The sequence below is a fragment of the Poecilia reticulata genome, linkage group LG9, assembly GCF_000633615.1.
Source record: "Poecilia reticulata strain Guanapo linkage group LG9, Guppy_female_1.0+MT, whole genome shotgun sequence".
Classification (NCBI taxonomy): Eukaryota; Metazoa; Chordata; class Actinopteri; order Cyprinodontiformes; family Poeciliidae; genus Poecilia; species Poecilia reticulata.
This window is the reverse complement of record NC_024339.1, coordinates 19,973-47,317: the sequence shown is the minus strand read 5'-3', so window position 1 is coordinate 47,317 and position 27,345 is coordinate 19,973. Positions and strand designations below refer to the sequence as shown.

Sequence of the window (27,345 nt, the reverse complement as noted above, 5' to 3'; positions counted from 1 at the left end):
TTTGTGAGGTAGTCATAAAGTCAGAAAGCAATAAACCTGAGTTTTAGCCTTGGAACATTTATATCTGTGGGTATGCAATTTGGGCTATTAATAATATAAAGTCTTCAACAAAGATTGTTGGAACACTTACTTGGAGTATTACAACAGGAAGGAAAAAAAACATTCCTAAAATAGTTTTAGAGTTAAGCAATATGCCAATTTCAAGTTTTCTTTTTACAAAGAAAAAGCATGCATAATATTCTGTCCAAGATTTTCTGGGGAAATTGCGCGAATTATGACCCTTCAGGCATTCCATACCTGGTGTGGGCCCAGCGTTGCTTCCCTTTTCGCCTGGTAAGTTGGAACTTTTTCTGCTTGAACTTTTCATGTTTAACAGCTGTTGATGTGTTTTATCTCCTTTTATTGTAGTTTTCTACTGGGGTCTTCTGCTTAGAGTAGAGCCCCTTCAGCGAGAGTTTCTCCTGGTTCCTCTCTGCATGCCTTTACGGAGCGAAGCGCACATTGTTTGGTGTTTTAGAAAGAAGCTGTTTAAAAACACGGCGAGTTTTTAAAGTAGCAACAGAGACCGTTTTCGTTCTCTCGATGTACAGATGGAAGACCAACTCGTTCAATATAACAAGGTTATTTGTTAAATGCTTCCCGAAGTTTCTCCCCTGCTTCCTACTGAATCAAAACAAAGATGGCAGCCATTGTTGGGTTGCCTCTTTCAAACTTGTGATTCCTGCATCTCGTCTTTTGCATTAACTAGTCTTTTGTGAAACAGGGACCGCAGTGACATGTGGGACTGCTTAAGTTATCGCTGGGTTAAGTGAGAATAATGTGCAACTAACGAGGCGAATGAAAAGAAATTAGTATCGGTACAAACATGATAAACTGGTAAAAACAGGGTCTGTACTGGTACCGCTAGAATTTCCCGAGCGATACCGATCTCCCTCAAAAAGAGCAATAATTTAAAGTTTTTCTAGATGATGATGTCTGCCATAGGTTCCCTTATATAAGTTGTAATTTTCGATCCCACCAAAAATGATTCCGATCAGATTACTCCAACTCCCAAAGAAATGAATAAAGTTAATTCTGTGCTTTAAACATGCTGGAGGTTCTTGGTCTCTTGGTTTATTTAATGGTCATATTTCACAGTGCTGACCCACGTATAAAGAGAATATTGACTGATTCTGATCTCTRGCCAATTGGTCGGTACCTTCCTAATTAAAATGTAATATGTGATTGTATGTATGCTGTAAATCTAAGATAAAATAAAAATCATCATCTAAAAGTGATCATTTTTATTTTGATTGATTAATTTCTTTCTCCTTGAAATAGATTGTTGCCTGTGACCTGTCATGTCCGACACCAACTTCACTGTTGAATAGAATAAATCTGCTTTCTCTTCACAGCAATGGAGCTGGACAGAAACGGTGTGTCCCCTGGACCAGCGGCATCCTCTAGTCCTGCTTCTAGAACACCCAAAGCAACTAAAGGACAAGAAGCTAAAAGCAATCAAAGGACTGGTTTCACAGTGACTCCTTTCCATATGTCACCCATAATCAGTAATGATGCTGCTTTGCAGAGAAAACCTGTGGACACAGCTGTGGGGAAAGCGCCTCCACCTCGTAGCAGCCTGTTTCTGGCTGCAGCTGGACGACTGACTGCTGAAGCTGTTGGAGAACGGTTTCCTCCTGCTGCTACTGCTGAAAACTCAGAGCAGCTAATTCCATCTGCATGGTCAGCACAGGCTCAGCAAGTGGAAAAGGCCCAGTCAGGTTCTCTTAGCAAGGCAAGACATTGTTACTGCGATGTTCAAAAGGATGCAGCTGTGAATTAGTGTGTGTATGTATATATATACACACTATCACAGTGGTATTATAGAAAATAACTAATTCCATTTGTTCTTGCCTTATTTCTCTCATTCATTTAATGGAAAGTCATGCCTGTTTTCTCTTAGCCTCCAAAGACTTCTGGCCAAAAGACACCAAAGCCTGTTGCTAAGGACTCTATGTCATCTCAACCAGCATCTACTGCTGAACAAAACCACACAGCCAAAGGAAGGGGTGTGTCCACCGTGGTCAAAGCTCAGATGGGTTAGTTCATCCTTTTGTCTGCAACTTAGAAAGTTTGCAGTTTGTTTGTTTTTTTTAAGAGTTTTTATTGATTCAGAGTCCTGCATGCAGCACTCCTAGGTAGCTCTGGATAAGAATAAATAGGGACTGCTGATCGAAAATGTTGTTGCTCGGAAATAAACAGAATCCGTTTCATAGTGAGAGATGGTGAGCAGCAGGGGGTTTAATTGTAAGCACAGAATCCCTACAGTCCACAAATACAGTTTGATTTGAGTATTTTTTTAATCTTTCAATAAGTTTATGGAAAAATCATCTTATAGGGATCATCCATCCATCCATCCATCCATTCATTCATTCATTCATTCATTCATTCATTCATTCATTCATTTTCTTACACCCTTATCCCTTTGAGGTCAGGAGGGGTGCTGGTCTCCAGCTGTCAACGTGCGAGAGGCGGGGTCACCCTGGACAGGTCACCGTTCTTTTAGTGATAAATACATTTTATTTCTAAAGCGCTTTTCAAGACACTCAAAGACACTGAAAAATAATAAGATCTAAAACAACAGTTATAACAACAAGTAATCATGTAAATATTAAAAAAGATGGGTCTTTTTATAATTAGAATTTTTTGGTTCTGTCTCCCAACCAAAAAGTGTTGGAAACTGCTGCAGTGTGTTTCACATTCTGGTCTCATTGCATTCAGGATTTGCTCTGTAATGTTTTGACATAGTAGTTTCTGTCATATGTTTTTGGTTTGAATTTTTAAATGCATAAAACTTGTGCTTGTTTGTAGAATCTCTCCTGCACAGTGAGAAAGTTCAGTGACTTTTTTACTGACTCAGACGATGAAAACACATTTTACATTGGGATCTTTTCTTTATACATTAAGTTCACCAGAAGTATGAAATATATTTATCATAATGCCAAACTATAATTATTCTATAAACTACAATTATGCCATAATGCATAATGTAGACAAGTTATTATTCAAAGGGGAGCTGGATAATGAGCAGGTGTTCACATCCTCTCTGTGTCATTTCTATTTGGACTTTGAAAATTTATATATTTAAATTTTTTTATTTTATTTATTTTCTGGGGTCATCTGATTTTCTTATTACTGCAGTCATAATGAATGACATTAGTAAAACCTGCAAACCAGTAATGTGTAAAGCTGTAGTTCATTTGATCTCATCTTTGTTACAAAGTAAAATGTAGCTGGTGCTACAGTTTTGTTTTGTTTTTCTAAAAATAATAATGCCAAACCTTTTATTTGTTCTTCTAGCTGTGAAGAAGAAGAAGAGGAGGATGGGAACATACAGCCTTGTCCCAAAGAAGAAAGCAAAGGCAGTTAAACGATTGGAGAAGGCAGGTCCATTTGTTGCTAACTAAGGGGACACAGGCAGCACCGCCGTGTCGCTGAGGCAGCTGACAGCTCTGGACTCCAGGCTTGTGCAGCTTTATCTGAAGTGTTAATGCTTCTGAATAGAACTGCATTTTACCTTAAAATACACACAGCTCAACAGACTGGGCCAGAGAGAGCTGTWGGATAGAAAATAACATGGGTGTGTTTATTTAACATAGTCGGATGCTGCTGATCCAGCTGATATGTGCTGGAACCCTTAGAAACAAAACTATAGTGTTTGATGTCGTGACATCTGAAGGAATATAGTGGCTCATTTAGACAGGAGAAAATGATTTTGTTTCATTATCTTTGGTGATGTTACATAATAATCATTGGTGGACAGTTAATTGGGCCTTCTTCAAATTAAATGCAAGAAAACAGATGTCTAAATATTTGGGGAGTTGCTTATGTGTTGATATAAAGTCGATGCAGGTCTTTGTCTTTCAGGGTGCAATGTTTTACTATGTAATGTTTTACTGACGGTGATTAGATGCGTGAGTTTCATTTCTGTTTTCCCATAGAAAGAAAAGCCAAAAGCAAGTGTGAAGAAGAATTTGCCTGCAGCAGCTGACAAATCAGTAATAGAGCCCAAGACTGTAAACGCTGCAGAACAGACGGCTACAGAGAAGAGGAAATTATCTTTAGAAGACGGCCATGTTGAGTACACAGAGCTGGCTCTGGACTGTCTGGACCTGAAAGCTCAGGAAGAGCTACTCTCCCCTTTTCTTTCAGGTAGGCACTGAATGATTTTCTAGAATGAGTCTCGCGCCCTGAACTTGGTGAGCTGATAATGTTCTGTGGTGCTGCAGGTGAGGCTGAGGAGAAGGACACAGACCTGGCAGAGGAGCTACCGCTGTGCTGTTGTCGTATGGAGACTCCCAGCAGCGGAGGGAGCTTTTCTACCCGCAGTCAGACCTGCATGGCCATGGAGAGCTCAGATGGAATGGTAACAATAAAATACCTAAACTAAAATCCAATAATTCTGAATGGCTATTTATCGTTTGTTTCACTAAAATCCCATCTGTTGCTGGAAAGTCCAATCTTGGGCTCATGCGAGCCAAACATATGGTTCCACCTGTTTACATTTGTGATGGTGGGATTCATATAGATAACTCTCAAACTAACAGTTAGATAATCTAATGCAGGGATGCTCAATACGTCGATTGCGATCTACCAGTTGATCACAAAGGTAGTGTGGGTACACTGCATGACATTAAAGAAAAATAGACATTAACCTGTCACTTGATTGATATACAGAGAACCCTTACCAATTGGTGGTGGTAATGTTTCCTTTTAGTTGTTTGCTAACTGCGATTATAATAAAAAAAAGAAGGGACTTGTTCTGACACGTTGGTCCCTATGCATGCCAAATACCAGTGCTAAGTGGAGCAAGCTCTCTAGATAGCCACCTGTTAGTTAGCTCCAGTTTTTAGCCTTCAGTTTTTCTCTTAAACTTCAGAAACAGAATAAAAATGAGTAGGGGACCTGGACCAAGTAAGAAGGCAAAAACGTATCACTTTCATATATAATGAAACATATAAAGAACTCTCAAATATATTTATGAATGAATATATGTTTTGCATTTTTGTAGCAGGTAAATCATTTTGACTTGGGTCTTTTTATAAGTAACTCGCATACAGAAAAGTCCCTGATTTAATGTTTTTTATAGAGACTTTATGCGGTTTTATTCTTCATATGAATTTGGGTCCTAGTCAAGGCTGGTGGCTAGTGCTTGAAAGAGACGGGCCTCTGTCACTTCATGTTTATACCTCAGGGAAATGGATGGATACTGATAAGTTCAATCAACTTATAAAGCTCAGAAAAGTTCATTTTACTTTAATATAACAAAAGCTGTTTTTAATCTATACTTTCCTTTTCTAGCCGCTATCCCTTCATCAAAAACATACCTGGAATGTTGCTTTTATTCTTTCATGCATTTTTGAGGAATCCTTTAATCTCTTGTGGCAACCATTTAGGGGCGCCTGCTCTCACAGAGCATCGCTCCTCTCCAGAGCTCCAGGCTTCAAGCTGAGCTGCTGCCCACAGAGCACCATTACCCCACGACTCCCCCACTCGGCACCTTCAGACTAGTAGCAGCAGCAATTAGCAAACACCTGGTGGAACTGTGAGTCTGCTGAGCTCATAAGAACTACTTCTATGTCCAACACTCCCAAGAATACATGTGCATGTGGTACATGTAGAATATTTGTCATATTTACAGAATTGCACCCTGTAAGGTAAAAATACATATTAGAATTCTCAAACAGCAAAGTCAGATTTGTGGATTAATTGTTTCTTTACAAAAATACCACAACCCAGAATCTGGATAGAACCTGTTGATCTGAATACCTTGAACTAGTCATTCCTCTCCTGACAGGTGGAATCCTAGGAATAAGAAGTCACAGCTCCATGTAAAGGCTATGACTTGCTGGAAGTCACACGATGCTGTTGTCTTTGGGGTGTTGCATCCTGTTGTTTAATTGTTTCTTCTCAGGTGAGTCGCTGCCAGAGGCCGGTGGTGAAGCCAGAGTTAATGCGACCCTCCAACACCGTCCACCTGCTTGTTTTGTGTGAGGACCACCGAGCCGGCATGGTCAAGCACCAGTGCTGCCCTGGCTGTGGGCTATTCTGCAGGCTGGTAGGAAGAAATAAAACTCACTAGTTTATAAGTAAATGTTTCTCAATATTTTATGAAAGTAGCAGACCATATTACAAATAAATCTCCTAAGCTGCTGACTTGAAGACCTGCTATAATTTTTCAGTGGTTCAACCCAAGATCACATTCCTATCAGACATGTTCATAAAGTAAACACAACTCACCCATTATTAGAAGTTAATGGAATGTCTAGCATGTGCCAACTGACTGAATCAAAATGCCACAAATCTGAAAACCTGAAGTATTTAGAGATTAAAACTTGACCATGTTTCCATGGTTTCTGCTGGCTTCTCAGGGTTCTTTCATGGAGTGCCGGCCGTACAGCAGCATTTCCCACCGCTTCCACCGGGACTGTGCCTCCATCCTGAACGAGCGTAGGTTTTGCCCCCACTGCGGAGAGGACGCCAGTGGGGCAACGGAGGTCATGTTCCCAAAGCCAGAACTGTCACCCTCCATACCCAGATCAAACCCTGGACCTTTACTTCCTGCTGTCGCTACTCTGCCTTCTGTTCCGACTTCCCCTGCTGTCCCTCAGGTCCTTAGGGCGAAGAAGAGCAGCCAGCCACAGAAGARCAGGGAGGAGAGCCAGACGAGGTAACGCTGTCCTATGTGTCTAGGATTTACAGAATGAGTCATTTAAAGGGCTGTTCTCTATTACAACACAGACCCAGAGCTAATGTTTGTTGTTCAAGGTTCAAGGGAGAAGCTGTACATCGGAAAGAGTCACTGGAGACCATCCTCATGTCACTGGATGACGAGAAGTAAGATTGCAAAGAAATGCTAAATTGAAGACCTTACATGCTTTTACACGAATGACTGTTCAAGACTTTGTTTTTCTTTTAGCTTGAAACGGAAGAAAGCGAAGGGTCCCGCCAGGCAGCTGTACGTCTCGGCAAAGCAAGGAGACCTACAGATGGTCATTCAGCTTCTTGGTATTCAGTTTGCTTCACATCCACTTTGACACCTTACGCTTCCCAAATCTTTAGAAATATTAGGATGCAGGAGTGGAACAGTTCTTATATGGAACAGTTTGACTTCCTGCTTGGCTTTTAATATTTTTTTATAATTTATGAGTAGGTGTTATTATAAGTTCACATTTACACTTTCCCATTAGCCAGGCTGTCTACACAGATCCTTGGTGTTACTTTGTACAAGTGGTTATTATGTACTTGAATCAGCAGTATATGCTTTGAAACGTCCGTGCAAGCCTAAAATTAGTTTTCTTTAGTTGATGGAAAGGACCCTAACTTCTTGATGGAGGGACACCACAAGCGTACCGCTCTTCATGCAGCAGCTGCTGAGGGTCACCAGGAGATCTGCCACATGCTGGTCCAGGTAAAATAAAACAGGCCTCAATGCAGAACCAAGCTGGTGGATCTGTAAAGGAAGGAATATGAGAAGTCTTAAAATTATGTCTTAACTATCAGGAAAACTCCTCTGTTGTATTTTGGCACTGGTCTTTCTATAATCCAGGTTTAGTAAGTTCTGTTTCCAGATCCATTTTAACACTTCACAACAGAGCTACTGTGGTTTAAAGTTAATTTAATTAGATACTGGAGAAAGTTCAGAGTTTTCTCCAGCCTTCCCGACTGAGGTCAAAGTGACCCACTTTATCTCTTATTTCTTCACTGATGGCATTACAGTAGTTCTACCACCAGAGGCCGATGTTGAGCAGCAGGTTTCCAGATACAGAGGATCCTGTATCCTGACAGCTATTTATTTTAAATCCTTTTATTACTTTATGGCTGCCATAAAGCCTGCATTTCTATTCAAATTTATCACAGAATCTCTTTCCTAACCACGACCTAATTCTGTTGCAAAATGTTTAGAATCATATTTTGTAAAGTTTTTAATGCTTTTTAAAATACTCCCAGATCATGTTGGGAGTTTTATGTTGCATAAAACTTTCCTGAGTCCATATTGTTAAGGGATGAGAACCCAGAGCTGTTGCCTCTCTGGGAGAGATGATGATGGATTCTGTGTCCCTGTGTGGTTAAAGGCGGGGGCCAACCTGGAGATGTTCGATGAGGAGCACAGAACACCTCTCATGGCGGCCTGCGAAAACAACCATCTGGACACAGTGAAGTACCTGGTCAGAGCTGGAGCTACAGTTGGCCACAAGGTGGGACATTGTACATCCACTTACTGCCTGCCATCTTCATCTGTTGTGTGCTTGTATTCTCTTTGGTTTATTTAATCTGAACTCTGTCTGCCGTTTTTTAAATTTATTTTAATGTGAACATTTAGAGCATTTGAATATGCCTGATGGACAACTACAGTCTAGAAAAATCCCCCTCCTAATAAGACAGATGTGCAGCCAAGCCTTCTTCCAACCACATGCGGGGCATGTTTTTATGGTGGCAAAAGCATATTTGTTTCTTCAGACTTTCAATTTAAATTTTTGTTGTTTCCATATAATAACTAAAAACATACCGAGAGGGTAAAACCTCATTTTTACCATTTAACTCAGCAAAGCACAGGGTGTGTTCAGAAATATTCTGTTTTTAACAGTGCTAAAGTCAGGAAGTGCCAACTACTGGGGACAGTTAAGATGAGTTTCTTTTAGAGCATCATCACCTAGAGCTGCAGGCTGCCTATTAAAGGCCTCACTGAAGGTGTTCTGACCACTAAACTCTGATTACTACATCTTTATGTGCCATGAGAACCCCAGTGTATACAATCATCTCCCATAATTCACATTTCTTGCTCCATCTGTGTTTTAGCTGAGTGTTCTTAATGTGTCTGCTCTAGTCTGTCATGCTTCTTCTTTTAACTCCAGTAACTCCTGCAGAAGAACTGACCTAGGTTCTAATATTAGTGTTCCTGTATTTTTTACTTTTTTGAACAAAGGTGCAGTTAAACTGAGGTAAGCATGTGAAGGGAATATGGAAAAGGTGCATGTGTGTGTTTATCAGTAATTATTTAAAGATATAAAGATTTCCAAATCTGGCTGAAAACTGATACTTTTAAATGAGCCTAAGAGTATTTAATACTGAAATGCCATTTGTAAAAGACAAGATTAGACGGCAAACATTTACAAACATATGATTGTATTTCAGATGGTCCCCTCTGACATAACACATAGTTTTAAGTCAGGAAGGCTGGAAACAAATACCATGATGGCGTCCATGTTGTTTTGTTCAATGTGAATCATAATGTTATCCCAGGATATCATGGGTTTCACCTGCTTGCATCTGGCTGCTAAACTGGGGCATTATGATGTTGTTGAGCATCTGCTTAACAAGGCATCCAAATACATCAACTGTCAGGTAAAAATGCATATAATCTATATACTAAGCACTGGGATCACATACACACACACACACACACGTGTGTGTGTGAAAAATCTTGACATGAGTTTATTAGCTTCTGTCTGTTCAGGATAATGGGGGGTGGACGGCCATCACCTGGGCAATCGAACACAAGCACAAAGAACTGGTGCATCTGTTTCTGAGGAAAGGAGCTGATGTCAACATCAGAGACAAGGTGAGTCAGTAACACACCACTTGGCCTGACAGAAGCTGGTAGTTGTTGTACCAGGTGTACCAAATCACCTGGTACACAAGTGTTTTGGAGTAAATGTAATTTAACTACATTTAATTTATGTAAATGTACTTATTGTAGAATATGCATCTTGGTCAGTTAATGATGACAGAAAACAATGTACAAGTACTGCTAATGATGACCCGAATATGCTAATGCCAGGGGTTAGCGACCTTTACCATCCAAAGAACCACTGTTGCCTTTGCTGCTTTTAACCTGACCTTTTTAATCTCTTCATGCCTCAGTTTATATTTAATTTTAAAATGTTGTATTATTATTTGTTGTTTTACTTTCAATCAGATATTAAGTTAACCAGAGATGAATAACTCAAACATTTCACCTACAACTAGTTTAAATTTAAGTATGATGCATATTGAGCACTTATAACAACTTTTGTATTATTTTAGCAATGCTGGTGTTTGTCATACTGGTTTGAAATGTATTTCTGATCAGGTAGCTTTTTCATCATAGTATTTGAAATAAATGTAATTAGTAAAAATTCATCTTGCAGCATAGCCCCCGTCCTAAGACAGTGTTAGAAATTGGCATTGGAAATTGATCTAGATTGTATGTTTCTGAACAACCTTTCCTTTCTCATTACTACAATGTTTAAAGAAAAGCTAAATATAAAAACAATGCTGTGCTGCACAATCACATGAGCAGGTGTCCCCCTTTTTTATAATCTCATTGTTGCACATTGAACTAAACATTTTGAACAGCTGTTTCTTTATCATGATGCAATGTTTCTAATATAGCTGGAAGTATTTTTATTTTTTCATAAGCTGAAATAATTTCTTTACTCAGTGTCATATAATGCAAATAAATGCACATAATTTACTATTTCTACAATTGTCCCCTAATCATATACATTACTAATTAATGATATAAACCCTGTCAATTCCTTAGCTCAATGATGTTACTGAAGAACTTCAGACCCCAAATCAGAACAAAATGTTTAGAATTATGATCACACATCACTAATTCTTATATAGTTGTGGAAGACATTAGTAAGTATTTATATGTTTTAATAATTTTACCACCAAGCTATGAATCAGACATTTACTGAGTTTATCAGCTAGTTTTAATGAAGTCAAACTGGTTTGCACTTGTGTTTACATTAAGCAGGTATTGTTCACAGTGTGACCACTAGATGGTGCCAAAGCGCTTGTGGTACAGCAGTTGTGGTTCAAGTCTTGGCTGTATTCATCCTGGAACAGATAGGTTAATCAGTATCACCTGCCAGAAGAACAGCAGTGACACTCACTGTCTCTGTGGGACACATGGAGTCATTTGAAACCAGTTTTGGTTGAGGATGAAAGTTTGTCTGCAGAGTTCAGCTGGTGCWGTGGTTATCAAATCCAAGCCTCGAGGGCTGGTGATCTGCAACTTTTAGATGTTTTCCTGGTTAAACACACTTCAGTTAAATATCTGACTTATTTCCTCAGTGCAGTCAAGCTCTCCAGAGTCCTGCTAATGACCACATTATTTGACTCAGATGTGTTGAAGCAGAGATGCATCCAAAGCCTGCTGGACAAGGCCTGGATCTGAGGATCCCCAGTCTAGTGTACTGGTTAGTAACAGTGTTACATTTGTGAACTTTGCCATGCTGACGTCTAGCGTGGGCTTTGTGCAGGAGGAAAACGTCTGTCTGCACTGGGCGGCTCTGTCGGGCTGCGACGACATCGCCCAGGCGCTGCTGGAGGCTGGCTGCGACCTGAACGCCATCAGCATTCAYGGTGACACACCACTTCACATCGCTGGCAGAGAGAATCACCTACAGTGTGTTATGTGAGTGTGTACCCTACAGTTTGCTAGATTCTGTAGTTCTTCCTAGGTGTGAAAGGATCAATAATGAGGTCGTTATGGACCGTGTCTGAGCAGCTCTCTCTCAGTTTCAAGGAAATTATATAATTAATTAAATACAGAAATGCTCCTATGATTACCAAACATCATGTAATATATCAAATTGTCTTACATTTGATGCATAAAAATGTATTTTGTATTAAATTGATATGCTTTACTTATTTTTTACTAATTTTATAATACTTGTACTAATTTTATAATACTCATAATACTTATGAGAATTTTAGTTTATTAGGATAAAATGATTATTTACCAGTAAAAACTCTCATGCATAAGAATGTGTTATATTAGACAGTGTGCCGTCTAATATAACAGCACACTGTCCTAAGTCAGAAGAACTGACTTAGGACAGTTCTTCTGCAAGTCAGTTCTTGCAGAAGAATTGACTTAGAAGAACCTAMGTCAGTTCTTCTGCACTGAAGAAAAACTGACTTCTTCAGTGCAGAAGAAGTCAGAAGTTTACCATATTGCTTATAGCAATATGGTAAATTTGCATATTGCTTATAGGCAGTTAAGGAGTTTAGGGTGTGGCTAAACCTTGAGTGAATTGGACAGCAGGGTTTTCCCCAGTAAACCAGGCTTAGCATTGTTTATTTTAATTTGTTTTTTAATTATTCCCTTTTTTAAGACTTTATAGTTGGTGTTTAGGTATTAATCTTCCAGTCTTCCAATAATGCATGGCTATCAAGTGATCATTTCAAATTTCCTGTCAACTTTAAACATTCTCGATAAAATGCTAGTAAAAAGGTTGAAGGGTTAATAGAGGAGTGATATTCTGATGACGTCCAGAAGGTTATTAGGATTATCATGTCCAAAGATAACATTTTATAACCATAATTATAAAATGTTCACACATTTTTATGTGTGTATATGTGTATAACAGAGACATAGAAAGGTTCATTTTATTCTTGAAAAGAAAAGGAAGTAAGCACTGCAGCATTTACAGTGTATATTAAGAGGCCGCCAGAGTTACAACATGACTGTTATTATACGGACTGCAGGTTGTTTTTGTGTCATGGGGCGGATGTCTCTCAGAAGAACAAGGAAGGTGACACAGCGTTGGCCCTGAGTGTGAGCGGCTCCAAGGTGTGGACGGCTCTCAACACCAACAAAAGACTGACTGATGCCAGGAGAGAACGGGACTGTCAAGGAGAGAGGCAGCTCAGCAGGTAGACACCAAAACTGAACCCATAACAAGACCTACATTGGCTTGAATTTCTAAGCCCAGAAAGTCTGACAATGAGGTTAATATATTTCCCAACATTGAAGATTTCCAAGCCTTATTATTTTGTTTCTTATTCAGTAGTTTTTCTTTTAATTTTCTAGTAGAAAACTAGAAGCATATTATTTGAGCTTGAAAGATGATAGTAGAACTTCTTTTTTACCCAACCAGGTTTCCACTTCCTTCCTTCCGTTTTTGCTGAGCTATTGACTGTTTATTGATTTGTCCCCACTTAGCTAATTAGACGTCTCTTTGTGCTGTGTGCGTTAGCTGTCTGTGCAGCTTAGGAAAATGTCTGTAGTTTTTGAGAATAGGGAACTTTTGTGTAACCGATTCCTGAGTTGTTTTACCTCTCAGATGTTAACAAGGTCCAACATTTCTTTTCTTCTTGCAGGGACATATCCCGGGGGTATGAGGCGGTCCCCATCAGCTGTGTTAATGGTGTTGACAGTGAACCATGTCCTGATAACTTTAAATATATACCAGACAGCTGCCTCAGCTCATCACTGAACATAGACAAGGACATCACCCATCTCCAGGTGAGTCTAGATCTCTACCTGTGAAGTCTAAGCTTATGGCTGACTGCTTGTGGAGCTCCTCATGGCTATGAATGTATTTTGTCACTAAGCACTGCAGCTGCACAGATGACTGCTCATCCAGCTCCTGCATGTGTGGCCAGCTCAGTCTGCGATGTTGGTATGACAGTGTAAGTTCAAACACACCTGATATCTCGTATCAAAAGTGTTGCTGTTTTCTACTATTTGCAGATGAGGAAAAACAATTTCTGTATTTTCTTTTTGTTTTAACATGTAAGCTGATGGGATTTGCGAGGGCAGTTTGTCTCGCTACATCTGTTCTGAGCCTACAGGAAGATCGCAAAAAAAAAAAAAGATCTTTTAACTATAAATACCAAATATTTATATAATCCTAGGAAAAAAGTACTTGTTTAATTTTTCCTTCAAAAGTAATTTCCCTTTTAATGAAGCTCAGAACTTAACATAAGCTAGTTCTATTTCTGCAAACATAGAATAATAATAAAGTGTTTTTAAAAGTTTCACCATGTAATACAGATTCAGAAAAAAATATTAGGGTACCTATGGAAGGTTGTCTTTAAACATAATTGTTAATTTACTAGAAATGTTCTGAATTTGGTTTAAATTTACCTTTAGCCAAATGTTGGGATCCATTTTTATTCACAACTGATCAGATCTCATTTCTAAGCATTTATTGTGCTGGAGACGTCATTCTTCGTGCTAAAGACGTCTTTTCCAAACTCAATGAGAWGGATAATTTCCTCAATATTTCCAACCCAAAGTACTGGAGGTTCTGCTGAGAAACTCAAGCTGGGATGCCAGCCGACCTAACACCTGCCTGAAGAGAACTAGGTTTTGTTTTTTTTTTATTTTGTTCCATCAATTTTTGGATTTTTGGACGTTGCTTTGAATCCACCTGATAATCGACTCAGTGATAACATTCCATTATCTGGGATGAATTAGGTGTTTAAAATAAGGTTATTGTAAGTTGCCGTTCTGTGTTGTGCTGACTATATGCTGTATCTTCTTATGCTATGTTTATGCTCTGCCATTTTAAGTCTTTCACATGTTAACGATTCTCTGGTTGAGAATAATTGAATTTAGCACTTCTAGAATTCATTAGCTCTCTCTTGGCCAATCCGTTCTCTCTTTCTCCCTCCTGTTCTCTTGTTTTCTTGATTTCTCTGTTCATATCTACTTTGTGGTCATACAAGGCCTTGGACCTTGTTAGCCTTCCTCCCCTTTTGCTTTCATCTTCCTCTTTCTTTGCCAAAGGATGGAGTTTCTCTGTTCTACAACAGTGGTGCTATATTTAAGATTCTGCACATCAGATTTTTGCTTTTTCTTGTCTAATTTGGTGGTTAGTTTTGAAATTAATTTTCAACATTCCATTTCATTTGGTCATAGTTTGTTCTTTTATCTGTTTTGATTTCCATTCTATTATTCAATAATTAAAAAATGAGATTATTTGCAGAATAATTCAGCTGTAAAGTTGGGGCATTTTCTCAATAAACTCATTGGACTTGATTAGAAATCAGCGTGTCGGTGATCTTTCCTTGTTCTGTGAGTTTCTTCTGCTGCGTTCTGAATTCATTCCTTCTTGGGAGACTGAGTCTGGCTTACTCAGAGTTGCTACAGTTGGTGCTTCGATTAAGCAAAATAATTGTAATAATTTGATCAATAAATGATTGATTACTATTAATTACATAATAATTACATAAGCCAACAATTTTGATGCCACCATGTGAAGTTGGTACAACATTTTTGGTTTCCAGAATGTTGATTCCCATCACCAACGGTCCAGATGTTTGGTTTTTCCTTCGTCTCGTGTGTGTGTGCAGCACAGCTCTTTTATCCGATAGATTTAAACATATGTAAATAAAAACATACCATGGATCAATAATAGACTTGAAAAGTTATTTCTACTAAGTGGAGGATGTTAGATTTTATACAGGAATTACATGGGATGAGAAAATAAAAATAAGGCCTAAAAAAGGAGAAAGAAGAGAGAGAATAAAGGAAGGGCAAAACGATAATAATAATAATCATAATAGATGAATTTGTTATTTATAGTATAAGTGGAAGTCATATATAATCTATTATATAAAGATAATTTTCCATTGAAACGTATTCTGTGAGTAAATTTGTCTGACATGTCAGACTGGCAGCGGTCCTCGTTTTCCAATTTATAAGAATTTTCTTTTTTTTTAATGATTAAAGCTATAAAACATGAAAATATTTATTTGGAGTATTTTGTAAAGTGTTTTCACTTTATTCAGACTAAACTTGACCCATTTAATGTATTCTTTGAGCTACGTAGTGAATTCAGTGGAATATTTTATATTGAATAACCTGAAAATTATAATTTTTCCTCATATATGAGATATTATTGCAAGTTCTAATCCAGAAGTCATAATCCACGGTTTATAAATCAATTGAACATGATCTGTGATTCCACTGTAAAAACGCACATATTAATTCAGCTTTCTTTCAGTCAGCTGTAGTAAGTATTGTGTGTTTTCACAGGAGGGTCGGCTGCCTCTGGACTTCTGTCAGTGGGAGCCTCCGGTGCTGTTTGAGTGTAACCATGCCTGCTCCTGCTGGAGGACGTGTCGGAACCGTGTGGTGCAGAACGGACTCAGGTGGGACTGTCCTCTCAGAGAATCTGCTGCATCTAGAATTCCCTAACAGCTCAGTGTAGTTTGCCTCCATCCTGGTGTTTCAAATGCATGTTGACTGAGTTCTTCAGAAATGTTTGATATGGTTCTAAGGAGAAGTAAAAACTTCAAGAAGTGTTTTGTTTTTTTCAGTCACATAATCTAGTGAGAGACTCCTGCTTGTTCAACCAGGTGCAAAATGTCTTCAATCAGCTTCCTGTAGATCCGCCACATCAGGACAACAAAGGGCTTTTGTCTTAGTTTTCATAAATAAGACAAAAATTATTGTTTCATTTGGATAAAACTTTTAAATAACAGAAAACTTAGTTCACAAGCAGTTAGGTGCAGGAACAGCTGTACTTTTGTGCTGTGGTATTTTTGTATGATTTACAAAAATCAGTTATGTTTAAAAAAAACCCGACTGAAAACTTGGACTGAGTGAGGAGGCAGATTAGAATCCTGGTATCAGAAAGCTCTGATATCCACTTCCCTTCCACCAACATGATGACATGAAGTGTGTTGATATTGTTTGTTCCAGAGTCCGCCTGAAGCTCTACAAGACAGAGAAGATGGGCTGGGGAGTGAGGACCGTTCAAGACGTCCCACAAGGAACATTCATTTGCGAGTGAGGAGACGCTGACAGAAGAGACATAATTAAATCCATTATTATACTGCTAACACATAACGCTATAAAGCTGCAGCATTCTAAGCTCTGCTTCTGGATACTTTAACAGGTACGTTGGCGAGATCATTAGTAATTCTGAGGCCGACAAGAAAGAGAACGACTCTTTCCTCTTCACCTTGGACAATAAGGTGAACTACATCCAGACATGTTGATAGGAAGCCCACACATTAGGGATGCTGAGCCCTGGAAACATTTCCTGCTTACATGCATTTTTTGTCTACAGCATAATATTTTCTAGTGGAACCATGCTCCTTCCACTATAATGGGTTAAAGCGAAAGAACAAACGTGCATGCTCTAATATAAGTTTAGAACATAACAGAATAATCTGTTTCTAGCCAATGGAGAACTGAAGTGTGTGTAACTATTTTTCTTAAGTAAAACATAAGATGACACGTGTTGCTTTCGTAGCTTAGCCAAGTAACTTGTTTCCTTCAGTTGTTATAAAAATGCTGCATGAATCAAATATAATTTAAAAGAACTCCCTACGTAATGCAACGCCTTGAAACTGGGTCTTTAAAAACTCCTGCTCTCTCTGAAACTCCACCTTCAGGAACATCGCTCCTCTTTTAACCCTTTAACAATGTTTTTACCAGCGTTTCACTGAGAAGTCCTGTAATGAGCTCAGCATCAGGTGTTTGCTAATTGCTTCTGGCTAGTCTGAAGGAGTCAAGTGGGGGAGTCGCAGGGGAGAGCTGCTCTGTGAGGCGGAGGCTTGGAAGGCGGAGCTAGGCCCAAGCAGGTGATGCTCTGTGAGAGCAGGTGTTAAGGCACAGCTGAATGGTTGCCATAGAGATTACACAATTTCTCAGACATGCATGAAAGGATCAAGGCAACACTCCGGGCAGGTTTTTGATGAGGGAATAAAATCATAACATATAAAGCTCAAAAACGTTTAACCAGATCCATTGATTGATCATCAAAGTGTGATTGAACATTTCCTATTAATGCAAAGGAGGAATTACAACCGCTATTGACCAAGGGAAGCTGCCCTTTCCAGAATTGAGCCTGGATAGTGGTTGAAGTAGAGAAACCTGTAGCAAAGCTGCCTGTCTTCCTCAGAGTGGTCAACAGGTCAGCGTGTCTTATGACCATAACAGCTCTAGAGCTGACCTTTGGACCGATCAGACCAACATAATGTTTGTCCATTGTTTGCAGTTCTTTGTCTAGAGAACACCACTCTCCACAATAATTCTCCATTTAGAACAAGGCAAGTCGTGACTGTGATGCTGTTGGGTCATGGTCTTATTTAGGTAGGGGAGCCATACTGCATCGATGCCAGGCTCTATGGCAACATCGGCCGCTTCATCAACCATATGTGTGAGCCCAACCTGATAGCTGTGAGGGTGTTCACCGTGCACCAAGACCAGCGCTTCCCAAGAATAGCCTTCTTCTCAAGTAGACCCATCAAAGCTGGAGAACAGATTGGGTGAGTTTCTGCTAAAATCCTTTCCTCGGCTCTCTCTGGCATTCTTGGATAATAATTATTTTGTCTCTAGGATTGACTATGGCGACAACTACTGGAGGGTGAAAAGCAAGTTCTTCAGCTGCCTGTGTGGTTCTCCCCAGTGCCATCACTCAGCTGCAGGCAGATAGAAGCTGATCCATTTTGCCTCCATCAGCAAATGTTGGAGCAGTCAGAACTCCAGAACCATGGACCATCCTTGGTTTGGCTTGGAAAATGAGTTGATGTTGTTTTAGGTTTCGCCTTAGTTCCCTGTCCATAAAGTCCTTGATTGAGCTGAGTGTGTGCTCTTCCTGTAGTGAAGTTGTATTCTGGTTTGCACTAAAGTTCTGTGCTGTTGCTTTTTCCTTTTACATTTATCTTATTGATAAATATGATGGTTGTGTTTATACTTTATTGTTCTTTGTGCTTCATTTAACTGGCAGTGAAACCATTTTTTTTAAACATTTTTTGTACAACACACTTTTTTTGTTGTCTTGAAACATCAATGTTAAAACGATGAAACTATCACCTCCCATCCACTGTGAAAGTCTCTGAGCAGGAGTTTTCAGACCGTGGTCCATGGTGTCTGCTGTCTTAACATTTTTAGATGTGCATTCAGAACTTTTGATTTGAATGCATAGGCTAAGTGCGCCAATATCTAATGAGTCATCAATATGTAAGAAAGTACCAGGGAAATTTTAACTTGAAGGTCTTTCTGTTAAGTTTTTAAAATATTTGTCATGTTTTTATACCAACTTTCCAAAACTGCTGTCTGTAATTTATTTTGATTATATCTGTATTCTTATTGTGGGAGATTTCAGCATTAAATAAATAATGTTCAAGTTAGAATTGCAAAAGCACTCTGGAATATTGAAGACCAACTTTAACAAAAGAGATATTCTAAATCTGCTCCTTTAAAAGGTCTGAACGTTACTCGTGTGACTGCAGCTGATTTTGTTCTGTCTGAAGCTGATTGGTGAGACATGTAGCAGAAGTCTGAGCTGAAATCGTCATGTAGCTGAACCCAAACCAGATGGAGAAGAGCTAAACTAAATTCATTTTCTTTTTTATAAATAGTTGTCATGTTGTTACCTTGAGGAAAAAAGTCAGATATTTCTCATTTTCTGACTGCAATAAAAATGATCTTGTTGCTCACACTGTTTACTGATCCCTCCAATGACTTGCTTTTTTAAATCAAATTCAGAGAATAAGAGGGGCTGTAGTTATTCCCACCACGGGTAAACGGATTATGTCTTCTGCCTTTTTTTGGCATTTTAGATGCCAAAAAAACTGTTCGAGGCAGGGGGTGTCCAAAGTGGGTCCTAGTGGCCCGGCATCCTGCAGGTTTCAGTTCTCTCCCTGGTGGTGGTAACAACCTTTTCAGCAAGTCAGTGTTCTCCTTACCAGGGGTGTCAAACTCCAGTCCTCGAGGGCCGGTGTCCTGCAACTTTTAGAAGTGCCTCTGCTGCACCACACCTGAATAGAATAATTAGGTCATTAGCAAGGCTCTGGAGAACTGAGGAGGTAATTAAGCCATTTGATTCAGGTGTTTTGCACCTGTGGCACATCTAAAAACTGCAGGACAGCGGCCGTTCAGGAATGGAGTTTGACACCCCTGCCTTAGGCCTTCTAATGAGACATCATTCGGTCCAGGTGTGTTAAACCAGGGAGAGACCTAAAGCATGCAGGATGCCGGGCCTCCAGGACCCACTTTGGACACCCCTGCTTTAATCCACTGATTTATGATTAAGATTTTCAACACTGGATGTTTTTTTTGTTACCCTTTATGACTTTTACAATCAATTGTGATAATTTTTTTGGTCAAATTTAAAATTGATTTCTATATTTAAAGGACAAATATGTGACAAAATATGATTGCATAAATATTCACCCCTTTAAGTCCATACACACCTTTGGCTGCAGTCACAACATGGAGTCTGTGAGTGCTCCATGTCTGGAGCTCAAGGAACAGTTTTACCAGCTGTTCCTTGTAAAACTGTCCAGTCTGTCAGGAGGCCTTTTCAAGTCGGCCACTCCAGAACATCCAGCTTGTTGGTTTTAAACCTCTGAGGTCTAAACTGACCCTACAGGTTGGTGCACTGTTCAAATTTATAATTTGCAATGCAGTTTTTTTGTACAACTGGATATGAATTGAGGCGTTAAGGGGTTAACTATTTTTTAGTTTATTTGCTCATATATGTAATTCAATGTTGCTAAGGAAACACAATGGCCACATGGGGTATGAGTGGTTTTAAAATGTAGTTTGTCCACAGGAACCCGATGTGCCCTAAAGCAGAACCCTGAGGGACTTGAACCTTTTACAACCTTTGACCTTTCTGTTGCTCGACTGTTATTCTCCTGTGAACCAGCTGTTCTTACCTGCATCACTTTATATAATGTGGGATTATTTACCTAATGTGTTCATTTGTTGTTGGAAAATAAAGTTGTAAACTTGACTCATTTATGACTCAATGATTTATGAATGCAGGGGTTGGATTCATAAATCCAGTATGTGTGAGATGCTTTTCATTTAGATTCATTTTATTTATTTCATTAAACTCAAGTATGAAAATATAAGTAAACAAAAAGGAACAGCTCTTATTCTGATAGTTGATGATGGGATAAGTTTTTATATGATGTGGCTCGCTTCCTTCCCTGTTGCTATGGAAACAGGGCCGGTCCAGGTGGAGCCACTGGCTGGCGTCTATCAGCCACATGGGGGTATGGATGAGCGGCGCTGGGGAAAGTGGAGTCTACACGCTTCTTAAAGGAGGTTTCGTGGAATCGAGCGGCCGAGCCGTGATTCCTCTGCGGAAGACGGATCATCTGAAGGCGGCGTGTTTTTTCAGCTTCCGTGGGGAGCGGCAGCTCCAAGAAACACCACTCCTCATTCAACTCGGCGTGGACTGGAGCCTCCCGGAGGAGGAAATGCGGCTGTTTCTGGGCGTTCTTCTTAGGGGATCACAGACTGACTGAAGCCCGTCTCTGCAGTCAAACAGCTGGGAAGTTGTTTTCACTGGATGGATGGATGGATGGATGGATGGATGGGTCTGTCTCTGAGGAGCGGGGCGGGCAGCCGGAGGAGCAACACCCAGGAAAATGATGCATCATGGAGGAGCAACCGCTGAACTTTGAGCAACAAATTCACCTCGGAGCTGCCGGCGGCATGGGGAGCCGCGGAGACCAGGAGCTGTCGGAGCGACCCTGAGGAGCCACTCTCTTTGTTTTACTGGATCTTCTTGCTGACTCTGTCAGTGAGGACCTGCCGGGGGACGGTGCAGCAGGCTCTGCTGTGATGCTTCATCTCCATTCCTGTTCTGTCAGTGTCGGTGTCTCCAGCAAGATTTTCGCAGTCTCAGAATGGCTCGTTTTGAAGACGATGCGTCCAGCCGCTTCAGAGGCAGCGGCCCCACGGGGCCAGCCAGAGGGGCCAACCGGCAGCCGGGGCCTCCGGGGGGCCAGAGGATGTACAAACAGACCATTTCTCAGAGAGCCAGGACCATGGCTATTTACAACCCCATTCCAGTCAAACAGAACTGCCTCACCGTCAACCGCTCCCTGTTTATCTTTAGCGAGGATAATATCATCCGGAAATATGCCAAAAAGATCACAGAATGGCCATATCCTTACTGTGTACAGCGCAGACGTCAGTCAGAAACATACTTAAGAGCATTTATTTTACAGTTAGATCTCATGATGTCTGCAGCCCCATTCAGTATAAATTATAAAGGAACAGGTAGCTGCTGCTGCTGCTGCTGCTGCTGCTGCTGCTGGGGGTTATTTGGCTTTCAGCCACAGAAATACATCTGCTGTTAACATTTCTGCGCTTATTATTCACATCATCTTTTAACCTCAGTCCATCATGTGGGCCGTTCTGGAAGTCAGCCTGCGCTGCAGTGTTTTATTCTGTGAAAGTGTGTTGTTTGTTTTGATTGTCTTTGGTGTTTCATGAAGCATAAATTTATGAACTGGGTTTGGCTTCAGAACTGAGGATAAAGGCTGGTGTTTGGTGAGTTTCTCGGTGAGGCTGGAGGATCTCGGTCCCTCTGGGCAGGAGCTGCTGGCTGCCTTCAAACAGCAGCTCTCCTCATGGGTGTGACTCAAAGAAACAAACAAGCTGCGCTCMGGATGTCAGGACGTCTGAACAAACTGCTGCTGACATGGAGTAGCTGCTGTCTGCTGTGATCCAACAGTCAGGCTTCAAATCCTACTGAAAGAATGATTGATCATTTACAGTTCTGTGAAGAAGTGCTTCCCCTCATTCCCCCTTATTTTGGTTTGATTTTCCTCAAATAAATTCTGCTGTCAGACTCTGTTTTCAAAAATGATTATTTAATCATTAATGATGGGGGGAAGTGATCTAAACAACCCCAGCCCCATCTGACATTATAACTCCCCCTTGTGAAATGAGGAATTGAACACAATGGAAGGACTTTTGATGGATTTTTATTGAGGATGTGGATCTTAAGGGACCAATCACAACATGCAGATATTTAGCACTGATGCATCCAAGGTTAGAGTTTAACTTTCTGSGTTTTCCATATCAAGGCTCTAAGATTAAAGACAATGTGGTCAGATTGGTAGTAGGAGAGAATACTTTAGCCTTGTTTGTGTGCTATTATAAGTTAGAAGTGCCCTTCTAATTTTGAACTATAGTGTCCACCATTGCTTTGGGTTCACATTGCATTCTGGTTCAGTGATGTAAAATTCATGACCAGTCAGTGCAGAGGAGAGGTTTTCATATTGGCACAACTTTTACCAGACCGAGCAAAACATTGAGTTAGTGCTGCTTCCTTCAGAGTGGATTCCAGTCAAAAGGCATCAGGGGAAGCAATACAGTGACGCGCAGTCAACACAGCTTACTAAAGTTACATAGGGAGCAACAGCATCTTCCTGACAGACACTGCTGTGCCTTCAAATATTCATATGATATCTCTACTACTAACTAATGCTGACAGTAAAGAGTTCATTTGTTATTTTTTATAGTCAAGTTCCCATGTAAATTGTATATCTTTCTCTGGCTCACTTGGATTTTCATATTTGCAAACAGTTTCTGTGGCTGCTTCTACCTGAATCACTGCCTACAAAAGGGATGCAGCGCAGCATCTTGGTCATCCTGCTCAGTGGATATCAGGATGGTGGCTAAGATTTCCTCTGGACTGATTCCCACTGAACTTCCAGATTCTGTAACTCATTGCTCATCTTGACACTAATCTGTGTTCAGATGAACAATTTTGGCACAGATTGTCAAGATTGCTCAATCTTGACAATTCTTGATAAACACAAGCATAAATTCACATAAATAAAACGAGCTTTTTGACTGAAGGCTGTTTGTGAAAAACCAGATTCTACGACTTGATCTGTTTGCATATTTTTTATGTCACTATAACCTGAAAAGCTTTTTGACGTTAGTGGATTTACATCATAATGCCAAGATATAAATAGTTCAGCTGGTAATCCAGAGAGGATGCTGAAATAACGCTGGTGTTGCCATGTGATGCAGGTGAACACATGTTGCTTCTTACAGCAGCTGTTTGCTCTGCTCTGTTGACTCATCCTGTTGTTACCTTCTAGTATGACACTAGCTCACATGTCTTGGTAGTGAGAAACTGAACCTAAAGCTCCCTTTTAGAAGCTAACTGAAAGTGACATGCTAGTTGAATGTGTCTTAGTTTCAGCTGCAGAGAGATCATTTCCAGCTCTGTTATGTTAGCTCATCCTTTCACCAAACATCCTTAACACTGTCACTCCATTCGAATACATGATCCTGGCCACCATCATAGCAAACTGCATTGTTCTGGCCTTGGAGCAACACCTGCCAGCTTTGGACAAAACCCCGCTGTCAGAACGTTTGGTGAGTATTACACTTCTCCCACTGCAGCATGCAAAACTTCTCTAAGTGGACCAGATCCAGACTAGGCCCCCGTTTTGTCTTGTTAGCCTGGTGTCTGTCTGCAAGTTCTTTAACTGCCAGTGATCCTGATTCCTAGTCTCACCAGCAGCGTCACACCRCCTCCTTAGTGCTGCAGGTGAAGCTGAACCCTGCAGAGCTGCTTCTGATCTCCCCTGTGTGCCATTATGTCAGGTTACCCCTGCTGTACCCTAATCCCCCCCGACAGCCCTCTGGTTAAAGCTTTCCATTAAAGAAGCTAGTGCTGTGAGCCCTGCTGTGCAGGCAAAGAGCTGATGAACAGTGGATCACAGTGATGGTACCGACTGTCCCTCAGCAGGATGGGTTAAAGGCCTGATGTCAGACTGTTTCTTTCCATCAGTTCTCATACAAAACAATTTAGACGAGCAAACAATGTGGAGACAAAAAGAGAGGATGCTGTGTTTCTGCTTCTGTTTCTCAAGTAGATGTAAAAGGACAGCTTTAATGGGTTTTCAGACTCAATATCTGGTACAATATTTAAATGTTTTTCTTTTCCAAAGACTCATTTATTAAACTGCTGGAAGTTTAATAATACTTATTTAAGGTATTAATTACTACCTTAAATGAGGACTTTGTTATTTTAAAGTCAAAATGCCACCACTGGTCTCTATGGCAATGAGAGGTTTCCCTAGAACTGGTTCTGGTGCTAATCAGAACCAGTTCCTCCTGTTTCTAGCAGTGTAGAACCGGTTCCATGACAAACACTGACCCTCACAGATCAACAACCTGTTGGTTCAACTTGTACATTCCTGAGTTAGTTTTTCTTTTAGTCTGCTTAATATAAGTCACTAATAATAAAACCACTGAATTTCATTGTCTAAAGAGTCACGTTAGATAACAAGTTCCCTGCATGTTATCTGTTATATTGAGGCTTTGTGCAAGAGATACAGATATTTTTGTTAAACTAAGGTTGTAAAGTAATTATTAAAAAAAAAATCATTTTCTAATGCTGTGCCTGAACTTTGAAAACAGAGTTGTAGGAAAGATGATGCAGTTGCTTTGTACATTTCTGTAAAAACTTCCTGCTCAAGGAACCACAACAGCAAAGCAGCTTGTTTTTGTCTCACTCTGTCATGATTCTGTTTTCATCAAACTTCAGGCATCTTGCTAAAAACCTGCTGACTAAATACTGTGTTCATGAAAACCTAGCCTAGCCTTCCTGTTGAACTCTGCTTGAAGAACAATTTCACCTCCAGAACCATGTTGGCCACGTTTCCAAATATTGATCTAACATTAACAGCTGCCTCATTCAGATGGGCTCTTCTCTCTTAGCAGTGGACGATGGTTATTTCTGGTAAGCTTTCTAGCATCAAACTGGTTGATTCACATGTCACAGGCAAGTGTTAGCAATTGGGTAAAATTTAAAACCTCAACAGAATCCATGCCTCCAGGAAACAGTTGTTTCTCAAGCAAACAAGGGGCTGGTTTTTACCAGGCCATGGAAAACCCAACCTGAATGTGTTGATAAAAGCTTTAGTGCAGCATTTTAACACCCAGACATTGTGTAAAGTTCTGAAATACTGAGACGATGTTAAATGTTTCATTTTTCTAACTATAGCACGTTCTGATGAGTTTTGTGCAACTAAAAGTGGAAGATAAACAGATTCTAGAATGTGCTCTTGTTAAACATATCATCTGTAGTTTACTAACTCCAATTCTTCTTGTTTCCATTCCAGGATGACACAGAGCCCTACTTTATTGGAATATTTTGCTTTGAGGCAGGCATCAAGATCATTGCCTTGGGTTTTGCTTTTCACAAAGGCTCCTACCTACGTAATGGCTGGAATGTAATGGACTTTGTGGTGGTCCTAACAGGGTAAGTAGCACTGGCCTAATGGCTTCCACAGCTGGTAACTGACAGTGCTGATGGGCAGCAGTGATTAACGAGGGGAGGGGCAGCTTCGCTCTGTGTATTGGTGTGTGTTGCCTTTGTAATGATTGGTAAAGCCAAGCTGTTCCAGATGACAGGATGTTTTCTTCCAGTCTGAATAAACTGAGTCCTAATAAGACGGTATTATCTGCATTAGATGTTTAGAGCTCCAGAGGAAACAATGTGCTCACATCGCAGAACTGATCAAGATGCATATGTTTCAAAGTTTATGATGATTCCTGATATTTTTCAGAGGAAACAACGTTGTGTTATTGAGAATTCCTGTCAGTTATTGAGTAGCGTTCAGGGTTCATGTCAGAGGCCTCTGGATCAGCTGCTTCCTGCAAACGTGGCAGGAAACACTAGAACTGTGCAGTCACTAATCTGCACATAGAACCTTCTTGCAGTGCTATCCACTGCAGAACAATGAGGATGAACATTGTTATAATGATCACCATGCATAGTAATATCTTTATTATTGTTCATAATGGTTGGTTCATTTTATTGTTGTTATTACTACACTGTTGCTGAAGGTATTAACTGTTGTTACTGGGGCAGCAAAATCTTATGAAAACATGATATCTCTCATATTATTCCTGAAGTTTGCAGTAATATTATTAATTGTGATGAGATCAGATTTTCCTCATTCTGTCTCATCTATCATCACCTTGTTGGGTCTCTGTGGGCTTTAGGGTCTCAGCTGCCAGGAGCTCTGAGCTCATCCAACAGGCCAGATATATTACTGACATACAGACGGCTTCAATAACCTACCAAATATGTCTGCCTTTGTGATTTAGGAGCTGCACGCATTAATGTAATGACCAATAAATGAATAAGTACATAAATAAATACAGTTTGAGCTTAGATAAGCAATTTTATTAATTGTCATTTCTTTTTTCTTTTACTGTTTTTATTCAACTATTTGCCCACTCATTTGTACTACTTTAAAGGCTATTATTATTATTATTATTATTATTATTATTTTATTTTATTTAATTTATTTATTTCTGTGGTGCTGGAGTAGATTTACATAACCCCAGCTGTCCGTTCCCTTGATGCATATCTTTAAAATGTATTTCTACATGTACTGGATTAATTTCCTTGATTCTAAGTTTAAACTCCACATACGGCTTCAAAAATATTTAATTCACATACACTTTAAGCTTTAAGCTGTCTTTTGTTGCTTCCCAATCAAATAAGATAACAAATGGACAGTACTGACTGTTATACCATTTTATAGACGCTGAAAAATATCTTTTTGTCATTCTTTATTTTTCTGATAAGAAATCCTAGAAATAAATCATGCCATGTTCTATTTTTACTAACAATATTTAATCTTTAAGGAGTAAAGCTTTCTCGTGTTTTCAGTGTTGTTAACAGACATCCTCCTCTGGGGCCAGATGAGAAAACTGCAGGAGTAGTGTTGTGTATGAGGAGAGACAGAGCAGACAGAGCAGCACTGTGTGTGTGTGTGTGTGTG

General features: G+C 39.9%; 2 protein-coding genes across 2 annotated transcripts in view; both read left to right on the top strand.

The window, feature by feature from the left end:
* Positions 1-263: 263 nt before the first annotated feature.
* On the top strand, positions 264-19,218 carry LOC103469598 (histone-lysine N-methyltransferase EHMT1-like). Its single transcript, XM_008417372.1, has 23 exons — positions 264-333; positions 1,395-1,774; positions 1,943-2,078; positions 3,340-3,422; positions 3,981-4,191; positions 4,269-4,405; positions 5,954-6,097; positions 6,411-6,709; positions 6,808-6,876; positions 6,959-7,047; positions 7,344-7,450; positions 8,115-8,237; positions 9,283-9,384; positions 9,497-9,601; positions 11,292-11,446; positions 12,523-12,690; positions 13,138-13,282; positions 13,372-13,449; positions 15,803-15,918; positions 16,472-16,558; positions 16,668-16,746; positions 17,870-18,045; positions 18,116-19,218. Exons 2-23 carry the CDS (start codon positions 1,397-1,399, stop codon positions 18,210-18,212), a joined length of 3,084 nt encoding a protein of 1,027 aa, XP_008415594.1. The 5' UTR covers positions 264-333; positions 1,395-1,396; the 3' UTR covers positions 18,213-19,218.
* Positions 19,219-20,718: 1,500 nt separating this feature from the next.
* Positions 20,719-27,345, top strand: part of LOC103469617 (voltage-dependent P/Q-type calcium channel subunit alpha-1A-like) — a gene marked incomplete at its 3' end in the record, with an annotated part of 23,325 nt that continues 16,698 nt past the window's right edge. The window contains exons 1-3 of the mRNA XM_008417392.2: positions 20,719-21,683; positions 23,812-23,917; positions 25,672-25,811. Of these exons, the coding sequence (XP_008415614.1) occupies positions 21,424-21,683; positions 23,812-23,917; positions 25,672-25,811 (506 nt within the window). The remainder of the gene's footprint in view (positions 21,684-23,811; positions 23,918-25,671; positions 25,812-27,345) is intronic.